Below are 12,010 nucleotides of genomic sequence, written 5' to 3' on the forward strand. Positions count from 1 at the left end.
GCAGATCTGTCCATTGGTGAGAGTGGGGTGTCAAAGTCTCCCACTATTAATGTGAAGGGTTTGATGTGTGATTTAAATTTCACTAATGTTTCTTTTACATATGTGAGTGACTTTGTATTTTGGACATAAATGTTAAAAAAAATGAGAATTAATCTTGATGGATTTTCCTGCGATGAATATGAAATGTCCTTCTCCATTTCTTTTGATTGATTTTAGTTTGAAGTTTATTTTGTTAGATATTAGAATAGCTACACCTAATAACTTCTTCGGTCTTTTTGATTGGAATTTTTTTCCTAAGCATTTACCCTGAGGTAATGTCTGTCTTTTTATTTAAAAGTTTTGTTTTTCATTTTACATACCTTCCATAGCTCCTCCTCCCTCCCCTTCTTCCACTCATTCTTTTCCCCCCAGTCCTCAGAAAGGGTAGGACCTCCCCTAAGGAGTTTAAAAAGTCTGTTATATGGAGTTAAGGCAGGACCAAGACCCTCCCCCTGTATTGTGGTTGAGCAAGGTATCCCTACACAGGGAATGGGCTTCAATAAGCCATGCAGCAGAAGGTCAGCTCCTGCTTTTGTATCCGTTCTGTTAGCTTGTGTCTTTTTGTAAGTGAATTGAGTCCATTGCTATTAAGAGATATTAATGACTAGTGATTGCTAATTCTTGTTATTTTTGGTATTGTCATTGTTGTTGGTAGTGTGTGTGTGTGTGTGTGTGTGTGTGTGTGTGTATTTTTCTTCTTTGGGATTTGTTGATATGAGGCTATCTATTGCCTGTGTTTTTGTGGGTGCAGCTAACTTCCTTGGGTTGGCATTTTCCTTCCAGTACTTTCTGTAGGACTGGATGTGTAGATAGATATTGTTTAAATCTCATTTTGTCATGAAATATGTTGTTTTCTCAATCTATGGTGATTGAAATCTTTGCTGGGTATGGTAGTCTGGGCTGGTATCTGTGGTCTCTTAGTGTCTGCAGAACATCTCTGTCCAGGACCTCTGGCTTTTAGAGTTTCCATTCCGATAACTCTACCTTTTTAAAAATGTTACTCGGCCTTTTTCCTGTGCAGCTCTTAATATTCTTTCTTTATTCTGTATGTTTAGTATTTTGATTATTATGTGACAGGCAAGGTGACCTTTTTTTGTTCAATTCTATTTGATGTTCTGTAAGTTTCTTGTACCTTCTCAGGCATGTCCTTTTTTAGGTTAGGAAAGTTCACTTCTATGATTTTATTGAATATATTTTCTGTGCCTGTCAGTTGGAATTCTTTTTCTTCTATCCCTATTGTTCTTAGGTTTGGTCATTTCACAGTGGCCCAGATTTCCTGCATGTTTTGTGGTAAGAATTTGTTGTATTTAACATTTTCTTTGACTGGTGAATCTATTTCCTTTATGGTATCTTCAGTGCCAAAGATTCTCTCTTCCATCTCTTGTATGCTGTTGGTTATGCTTGTATCTGTAGTTCCTGGTCTTTTACCCACATTTTCTATTTCCAGATTTTCCTTATTTTATGTTTTCTTTAATGCCTCTATTTCAATTTTCAAGTCTTGAACTATTTCCTTCACCTGTTTGATTATTTTTTTAAGCTTTCCTGAATTTCTTTCAGAGATTTATTGTTTTTTTTTTCCTAATTTTTGTTTGTCTTTTTCTCCATTTCTTTATGGATTTTTTTTCATTTCCTCTTTAAGGGCCTCTATCATCTTCATAAAGTTATTTATTTTTTATTTATTTTTTTATTTATTTATCAATTTGTTAAATGAAATTGCTTCTGTTTGATCCCCAGGGACTGAGGACCAAGGGAATGGAGGGGTGGGGAGAAAGCACAGGAAGGCCCAGGTGGAAGGTGGGAGGGAGTGTTATTGATGGGAGGCACCGGCTTGGGCAGGAAAGGAACAAGCCGTCTGACAGAGGCTCTCCATCCTAGGCAAGCTGGGTAGCCAGGCCGAGCCCAGTCGAGCCTGGGCAGCCACTCCCCCTAGACCTTGCTCAAAACTTGCACTAACGTGGGGCCTGCCACGTAGCTTGGCACTCAGGCCCCTGCTTGCTGTTGGCACAGTCTGTCACTTCAACACTTAGCCTTCCCACGCCCAGTTAGCCGTGGTGGGTAGGAGTGGAGAGGGGCTAGCTTGGGCCTTTTGGGTCAACCCCAGCATCTGCCTGCAGCTTTGACTACCCACCCCTACCATGGGACTCAAGCTGCTTGTCAGAGGTTCTTCCTCTACAGGGAGCAAGGGAAGAAGGTGGGGGTGGAGCCACCCTGCCCGCCCCCCGCCCCCGCGTGGGAATCCAGCCCATGTAAGCAGAAGCTGGACTTGGCTAAAGTCTGGGACAGGGAATGGAAAAAGCACGTAATTTCCATGGCACCCTCGGGCCCTGTCTTAGAAGTCTGGCCAGTCCTTCAGCTTCTTGTAGTCAGTGGAAACAGCAAGGAACTTGTACTGATCGTTGGGACTCATATGGTTCCAGGGCTCTGGGTTGTTCTTTCTGTCCCAGCAGACATCCAGGCTACTCAGCGCCAGTCGAAGCAGATAGAGCCCAGGACTGCCCATGCCCAGGCAGATGAAGCCAATCATTGGGATGAGCCCAGGGTGTCTTTTTATCTGCTGGTAGAAGCGGGCCCCTGAACTGGTTCCTGCCATCTGTTTCCAGACATAAAGTTATTTTTAAGGTCATTTTCTTCTGCTTCTTTTTGCTTTGGGATGTTCCATTCTTACTGTTGTAGAACCACCAGGTTGAGGTAGTAACACGCTGTTCTTTATGTTATTGAGTGTATTCTTGCATTGACATCTACCCGTCTCTTCCCCCAATTTATACAGGCAGTGCTGTGATTCCGTGATCACTCTTTCTTCAATTGGTGTAGGTGGTGTCTGTGATTCCCAGTGTCACTGATGACTCAGGGGGTGGCTGGGGTTGGAAGATGGAGTAGAACTTTTAGATTACAAGGTCAAATAGGTGGTGGAGAGGCCTTGCGGCAGGCACCTTGCCTGCTGACAGGCTAGAGGGGCTGCAATAGGTGGGAGATGGTTCTACGACCCAGATTCAGCATTATTCAGGTGGTAGACTACTTTGTATAGTGCAATTGATTCAGGTGGTGTCTGTATTTTCAGGAACCACTGATGTTGTGTGTATATGGTGCGGGGAGGACATGGGTTCAGTTCTCACAGAGTTTATTGAAACAAACCAACTATGTCTGTTGTAGATTGGGGCAAAAAGATGATGTCATGGTTTGTCCAGTATTCAAATCCATATTGAGTCATGGCAACCTTGTGATATTGGTGCTTTGCCTATCATATTCTAGAGAAACAGGCTGTGGGTTCATTAATAATCCTTGTTCTTTCCTACTTCAACGTTCTTGCTATTTATTTTATACTCATATCATTTTGTCACCTTCATTTCTTAAAATCTATGGCCTTTTATGATTTATAGTTTTTGGCATGTTATTAGGTGCGTTTCTGTGTATGCATAGGTGTTATGTGTGTATAGCTGTGTATGTGAGGGTAGAAGAAAAGGGATGTAGTACCTGCTGTCTACTTTGTTTTGGGAAATAGGCTCTCTCACTTGTGCCCAAGGCTCTCCAATTAGGCTGGCCATCCAACACAAGGTTCCATCTGTCCCCACCTCCTCAGGATTGAGATTACAACACCCCCCCCCACACACACCACATATGACTTCTTATGTGGCTTCTGGAAATTTAATTCAGATCATTATGCTTCTGTACCAAGCACTCTACTGAATAAACTATCCCTGAAGCCTCCTTCCTTTTGTAAAGGGTATTGGGTTTATTGCCATTGTTGTTGATATTATTACTATTATGGTGATGATGATGGTGGTGTCTGTGCATATGTGTGTATGACTTGAACAATTGTTGTAAAACCTCTTGATTTTCTGTATGATATGTACTCATTGTGCCAAGATTCAACTCCTAGGCTTGAGTTAGTTTTCCCATCTGGCTAATATCATTCTGTTTATATGCGATCCTGGTGAGCATGGTTCATTATCTTTTGGTTGGACGTTCCTCTTCAAATTGTTGTTATGATGTGTTCAACTGACTTCGCTATTTTGGACAATTTCCCTAATTTGACTATGATGTTTGTAAATATCGAGTTTTTATGAGTTCATGCAATTTTGATTTTTGACTTATAAAACTGTAGCAGACAGGCTCTGAGCTCAATAATTCAGTGACTGCTGATTGGCATTTTATCTTTGTTTATTTATTTGTGCTATGATTGATGGTGAGTCTGCAGTTTCATTTTTGTTTTCTGAAACAATTGTTTGTTAATAATAAAATATTCATTTTTTTAGTTCTTAGGTTATCCTTTCCAGGTTTCGTGTCAACTAAGTAAAAACATCTTCTGTTTCTTTTTAACTCTATTTTATTTATAATCTTAAAATTGCTTCATATTTGTGTCTGAAATAATAGATTTCATTAATATTTTCATGAATGCATAGCATGTACTTTGCTCATATCAAATCACCCATTACTTTCCATTGTTCCTATCTCCCTTTTGTTGCTGTTTTATCCAAACTATTTCCCTTCTGTTTCTATGTCTTTGATAGTGGTGACAGTCAACTCAACAGGAGTCACCTAGGAGACAAGCCTCCTGCACATCAGAGAGGCATTATTTTGGTTCAGTTAATTGGGAAAGGAAGACCCACCCTATAGTAAAGATCCAGGATTCCTTAGGCTTGGGTCCTGAAGTAATATAAGAAGAAATTTAGCTGAGCATAGGCATTCATTTCCTTCTGCTTCCTGGGTATGATGGGGCACTGAAAACCTGCCCCATGTCTTCCCTGTCATGATGGACCAGAATCTACCTACAACTGATAGCAAAATAAAACCTTTTATGCAGTAAGTTTGTTATTTCAGGTGTTTGGTTACAGAAAAGTAACTTACATTGTTTGTGTATATTTTCCTAATAATGATATATTTTCTTTCTTTATGACTAAATGAAATTCCAGTGTGCATGTATCATATTTTCTTTATTCACTTACTGGGAAATAGCCAAGCTGATTCTTTTGACTATTATGGATAGTGTGATAATTAAAACCCTAATGTTCATATATTTCTGTATATGTTAATTTAGATAACAAGGATGGGGAGAGATGAATAGAATAGAATCCTATTTTCAGCATTTGAGCAATGTCCATAGTGATTCTTGTAGAGGCTCCACTAATTTACATTCTGACAAATGATGTATAAATCTCTCTTTCTTTCCATATTCTTGTGAGTGCTGTTGTTTGTTTTCTTAATGATAGCTATTCTGACAGGGCTGGGACGGAATCTCAATGCATATTCCTGATGGAATGCATATGGAACATTTTTTCATACATTTATTGACAATGGTACTTCATTTGAAAACTGTCTGTACAATTCATTTGACTATTTTCTCCATTCTGTGGACTGTCTCTCACTCTGTTTAAAAATGCTTCCCTTAAAACAATCAATTTATTTTTATTAAATGAATGCCATCACATATTATATTGGGCATTTTAAAATCCAAAAGTTCACCTTTTTTAATATGCTTAAGTGACAACAGTTCATGAAATATATTGCTATTGAAGATGTTTTCCTGTTCAGTAGGCTGCCTTTTTGTCTTATTGACTGTGTCCTTTGCTTTACTGAGGCTTCTCAGTTTCAGGAGGTCCCATTTATTTATTGTTGCTCTTAGTGTCTGTGCTACTCGGGTTATATTTAGGAAGTGGTCTCCTGTGCCTGTGCATTGAAGGCTACTTCCCACTTTTTCTTCCATCAAGTTCAGCATGGCCAAATTTACAATGAGGTCTTTAAACCATTTGGACTTGAGTTTTGTGCATGGGGATCGATATGAATCTATTTGCATCCTTCTACTTGTTGACATCCAGTTATGCCAGCATAATTTGTTAAAGATGCTTTCCTTTTTCCAATGAATATTTTAGTTTCTTTGTCAAAAATTAGCCTATCCCACATCAGACAAAGGACTGATCTCCAAAATATATAAAGAACTCAAGAAATTAGGCAACAAAATTCCAAATAATCCAATTAAGAATGGAGTGCAGAACTAAACAGAGAATTCTCAACAGAAGAATTTCAAATGGCTGAAAGACACTTAAGGAAATGTTCGACATCCTTAGCTATCAGGGAAATGCAAATTAAAGCAACACTGACATACCATCTTACACCTGTCAGAACGGCTAAGTCATCAAAAAATACTAATGATAGCTTATGCTGGAGAGAATGTGGAGTAAGGAGTACACTTCTCTGTTGCTGGTGAGAGTGCAAACTTGTACAACCATTTTTGAAAGCAGTAGGGCAGTTTATCAGAAAATTGGAAATCAGTATTCTTCAGGACCCAGCAGTACCACTCTTGGGCATATACCCCAACTATGCTCAATCATACAACAAGGACATTTGTTCAGCTATCTTCATAGCAGCATTATTTGTAATAGCCAAAACCTGGAAACAACCTAAATGCCCCTCAACCGAAGAATGGATAAAGAAAATGTGGCATATTTACACATTAGTGTACGACTCAGCGGGGGGGGGCAAGGACATCTTGAATTTTGCATGCAAATGGATGGAATTAGAAAACACTATCCTGATTGAGGTAGCCCAGACCCAGAAAAATGAATATGGTATGTACTCACTCACAAGTGAATACTAGCTGTAAAGCAAAGGATATTGAGCCTATAGTTCATGATCCTAGAGAAGCTAAGTAACAAAGTGAACCCTAAGAAAAACATACATAGACTCACCTGGAAAGGAGAAATAGACAAGATTGCCTGACAAAATTGGGAACAGGGAGTAGGGAGACTGGAAGGGGAAGGGGAGGGAAGAAGGGGAGAGAGGAGAAGAACTTGAGGGAATGGGATAGTTGAGATGGAGAAAGGACAGAGATGAGAGCAAAGAAAGAGATACTTTGATTGAGGGAGCCATTATGGGCTAGCAAGAAACCTGGAACTAGACAAATTCCCAGGAATTCACAAGGATGACTCCAGCTAAGAACCTAAACAATAGAGGAGTGGGTACCTGAACTGGCCTTGCCTTGTAGACAGACTGATGAATATCTTAAATATCACCATACAAACTTGATTCAGCAACTGATGGAAACAGAGGCAGAGACCTGCATCAGAGCACTGAACTGAGCTCCTAAAGTCTGGTTGAAGAGTGGGAGGAGTGAGAATATGAGCAAAGAGGTCAAGACTATGATGGGTACACCCACTGAAACAGTTTACCTGAGCTAATGTGAGCTCACCAACTCCACAGAGACAGGTAAGGAAACAGCATAGGTCCAAACCAGTACCTCTGAATGTGGGTGACAGTTGTATGGCTGGGGCAGACTGCAGGGACACTGGCAGTGGTACTAGGATTTATTTTCACTGCTTGTACTGGCTTTTTGGGAACCCATTCTTTTTTGAAGGATATCTTGCTCAGCTTAGATGTAGTATAGAAGGCCTTGGACCTTCCCCACAGCAATGTGCCTTACTCTCTCTGAGGAGTGGATGGGGATGGGGTGAGAAATAGATGGAAGGGATGGGAGGAAGGGAGGGAGTGGGAACTGGGATCGGTATGTAAAATGAAAAAAAGATAGTGTGTTTTTCTTTTTTAAAAAAATAAATAAAATAGTAAAAAAAAACTGGAAAAATACTGCTTTAAGTTCTAGTTTTTCAGATCTAGGCCAGCTGGCCTTGGTGAGATCCCAATTGACCTGGATAGAGGTGGGCAGTCCTTGGGCTTCCCACAGGTCAGGGAACCCTGATTGCTCTTCGAGCAGATGAGGGAGGGGGACTTGATTGGGGGAGGGGGAGGGAAATGGGAAGCGGTTGTGGGGACGAGGCAGAAATCCTTAATAAATAAATAAATTAAAAAAAAAAGTTCTAGTTTTTCAGTTGTGAAGGCATGGAAAGTAGCCTAAAGGTAATGTTTACTTGGGTACTGAACTGGACATAGGCCTTTAGCAAAGGAAATTCAGTTTTTCTCTTGATTTTCCTGAAAGACTATTCATTGGCCAAGTCTTTACAAAGTCAGATGCTCAACAAACATATATCACTGGCATGTGACCTTTTTGTCAGCCCTGTGATCAAATATAACTGCCTGAACATTATAAACTGCTCTCAGCTTCACTGGAGCAGAAGATATGAAGGTGTACACACACACACACACACGTACATGCACACACACACGTGCACACACATGAGGAATATATATATATATATATTCTGACTTATATGTAGCATAAAATACATTTTTATTGCTTGTTTCTAACTTCTTTTATCTTTCTTTTTTCTATTCTTATTTCTTCATAGTGGTAAGCACAATATAATATATTATATATGCAGTTACATCACAAAGAGGAGAGGTAAATTAGATCAAAACAGTTATCATACAGATTTGAGTAATGTTTTATTTCAGAGAAATGTTTATTTAATCACTTTTCCTTTTGAGTATATTTTCCCTTGGCCTGCCTCTGATTTGTAGCTAAGGTGTGTATTTTGTTTTAGTTAGGGTTCCTATTGATGTGAAGAGACACCATGACCATAACAACTCTTATAAAGGAAAATATTTATTTGGTGGCTTGCAGTTCGGAGGCTCAGTCTACTATCATCATAGTGCAGCGTGGTGTGCAGGCAGATACAGTGTTGGAGAGGCAGATGAAACCTCTACATCCTGTGTAGCCAACAGGAAATAAACTGAGGCACTGGGCAGTATATTGAGCATAGGAGACCTCAAAGTCTGCTCCCACAGTGACGTACTTCCTCCACCAAAGGCACACCTACTTCATCAAGGCAACACCTCCCAATAGTGCCATTCCCTATGAGCTTTTGGGGGCTAATTACATTCACACTACCACAAAGGGCCATGAGGGTGTGATTTTTCTAAGTGTTAAAAAGGAGCTTAGAAGACTCTTGGTTTAGCTGACCTTTGGGGTAGCCCCCTGTCATTTCTAGGTATACCGAAAGAAAAAATTATTCAAAGGTAGAATAATTCCTAGGGAAGAGATTTGCAGACAGATGGGCAATAGCTGATGGGAGGGAAGAAAGAGGGAGTGGAAGATAGGGTTAGACTTGCCTCTTAGTTCATTTTGTTACTTTAGGCAATTCATTTTCTATTGCTGTCCCATCATTAAATCTCAGTGATTTCCCAAGCTTCTTTCAACTTTTATACTTTCTGATCTGGTCTGCAATTCACTCTACAAGCACTTGGTAGAAATCTATTGTAGTCAGACAGTGGATTCTCTCAATAGTATTTGCTTCAGTATTGTATCAGGTAATCAATCATTACTTATTTTCTTTGATCATTAACTGTCTTTCACCTTGAGGTTACTCAGCTTGGGATGAGTTCTAGAAAGATCATCAGGGTTAGAGAAGCTGAACCTGTTTGTATCTTCTTATGTTTTTTGTCCCTCCCCACCTTTAGGTACTAGCCATAGGTACAGGATATCTGCTTTCCCACAGAGAGAAAAAGATTATCTTTACCTTTTGGTGTCTGCGTGTTGACTAATGGATGTCCAGGAGTGGGAAACAGATGTCTCTTCAGGGCAATCTGCCATTTCAAAGGTTCTTGTTGTTATGTGTCTTTTGAAACCCTTAAAACAATTGGATGCTTAATTCTTGAATTCTTTCTTAATTTCATAATTAAAAAGGATAATTTTTAAAAACTAGATGTTTACACTTTCCAATCCATAAATTTGATATCTTATGACACAAGAATTACAATCTTAGGAAGAAAGAGACCTGTGAGAACAAGGCAAAGACATAAAATACAGTGAGGGAAAAATCCAGGCAGCCTGCTGTGAGTGTAAAGGAAAGGAAACTTCTGGGAGGCCCTGTCTATAGGATAGTTATTATTGGATATTTGTAACACTGGGTAGAGAGATGGAGTCACTTAAGTGACTGTTCTGCAAACTGGGTTGAAGAATTCTTCTCCTTGTCTCTATAACATAATTCTTGGTGGCTATGTTCCCTTACACAAAGAATCTGTAAGAAATGGAATAAAATGCTATGTGAATGAAATTACAATATGCAAGAATAGTATTTAGACCATTATTATAAGTGCAAAATCAAAACCCAGCAGCAGGAAAGATATTTATCAAAAGCTGTCTAAGGTGTCAGGGTTAGAGGGTATACCCAACCCCCACAAACCCCAACTTCTCATTTCCTAAATTCAGAGGCAGTCCCTTCGCATAATGAAACTTTAAATTCTAATTAGAGAAACAGCTTTTAATGTCAGAGAGCATACTCCTCAACCAATAATTCAATTATTCACTCATCCATCAGGTACTTATTGAACACCATTATGCGTTAGGTATAGTATTCTGTGCTAAGCATACAAGGATGGACAAGACACAACCCTGCCATCAAAAAGGTCATTTCTGTCATCTCTATCACCCAGTAAGCCAAGATGCATTTTATTACAGAGATATGACTGATACACAAAAACATTACATACTTAGCAACTTGATCAGTCTGGCAATGATCATGTATGTGGTTATCCATCTCAGTATTTGGGGCTATAAGTTGTCCTACATTTCCCAAAGTTTCTCCATCATTATTCACCATCATCTTTGTTGTCTTATCATAATCCTTCATTCTTGACTGATTTCTCCTTATGACATGCTCTGATGACATTCACAATTCACATAACTATACTAATTTACTTTTTGCTGAGTATTTGGTTGACAGTTCTTTATGCTTTAAAAGTTACATGACTCACTTTTAATTTGTTATTGCCCTTTAACTGGTGAATGCAGACATTTTCCAAGATGAGTCGTGTTTAGTTTAATTTTCACTCTCTTATTTTGTGCTCTGTAGTCTACTTAGTAAGCTTATGTGATGAATAATGTGAAGGCTTCGTCAACCTGAGAAATCTCCCAGACAATTGAGAAAAAAACTAACAGTTTTTTTTTTTTTTTTGGAAATTAACTGGCAAACAGCAAACCGTGCATACTTAAATTTGGTAAGTTTTGACATATGTGTGCACTTATTCCTACAATGAAAATAATGAACATTGCTGTCAGGGTAAAAAGAAAACAAAAACAGAAAAAATCTTGATAAACTCTACCTGCTCTTCTATCCTTCCTTCTCCGTCTCCTACTTCCAAAATGTCCGATCTATTTTGACACATTTTCTCAAATTTTACAGAGTTAATAATACATTTTATACTGTTTTTATCCACTTTATTCTGTTTAATATAGTTATATTTCTATTCACATAGTTATTGCCAATACTTTCTTCTTTGTGTTGTTCAATAGCATAGTTTATGTAAAGATACTCTTGTGTTTTTCATTTGTTGATGAATGTTTGGTCTGCTTCTGGGTTGGGACTATTCTATCCAAAGCTTCTGTCCTCCTTTGTGAAGAAACATGAGCATTTAATTTTTTGGTGACTGCTTGAGAGTTGAATGGTTCCATCATCAGACAAGTGTATGACCAGCATTTTAAGAATTTGCCAGTACATTTTTCAGAGTGCTTTTACCACTTTTCATTCTCTTAAGCAGTGAGTTGCTTGAAGCTTCTCCACATCCTCACCGAAGTTTGCTGTGGAGTCTTCAATTTACTCTTCAGAGTGGTGTGGTGCTAGCGTGTTACTGGAGCTTGAATTGTGATTGTTGGACAAGCCCCATGACTGCATTCTTGGAGTGAATGTTGATTTGATCATGATGCATTGCCAGTTTTTACTTTTTATGTTTACTACTTTTTATGGTTTAAACTTGCCTGGCATTTTTGTATCTCTGTTGAAAAGGGATCTTGATCTTTGAGAATTATACTTTAATATTAATTTTGTCATGTTTACTTATGAGGTTTGTGTGGAAGTATCTGATTCTTACCATTTTGCTGGAGTATATACAATTTCTTCTGTGTATATATACATCTTATATACACATATATGTTCACACACATTTGTATATATAATATATGAATGAACAGAATTCCTCTAGTAAGGAATCTTGGATTCAATGTATAAATCTTGGATTCAAAGGTAAAAATTCATTACTTTTAAAAATGAAATATTCAAGATATTTAATTTTTAATTCTTTTTACCTC

The 12,010-nt window shown here is 38.6% G+C and overlaps 1 protein-coding gene across 1 annotated transcript; it reads right to left on the reverse strand.

Moving 5' to 3' along the window:
* Window positions 1–2,368: 2,368 nt before the first annotated feature.
* On the reverse strand, window positions 2,369–2,629 carry LOC121440527 (NADH dehydrogenase [ubiquinone] 1 alpha subcomplex subunit 4-like 2). The gene has a single exon (XM_041641252.1). It carries the CDS (start codon window positions 2,627–2,629, stop codon window positions 2,369–2,371), a length of 261 nt encoding a protein of 86 aa, XP_041497186.1.
* Window positions 2,630–12,010: the final 9,381 nt, after the last annotated feature.

Source organism: Microtus oregoni, unplaced genomic scaffold (genome assembly GCF_018167655.1).
Source record: "Microtus oregoni isolate MIOR12 unplaced genomic scaffold, Mior012 000068F_ref0000429, whole genome shotgun sequence".
In the NCBI taxonomy this organism is placed as follows: domain Eukaryota; kingdom Metazoa; phylum Chordata; class Mammalia; order Rodentia; family Cricetidae; genus Microtus; species Microtus oregoni.

What these genes read in the sequence shown, in the direction of transcription:
- LOC121440527 (XM_041641252.1), bottom strand. Translation starts at nt 2,629, where the DNA reads ATGGCAGGAACCAGTTCAGGGGCCCGCTTCTACCAGCAGATAAAAAGA.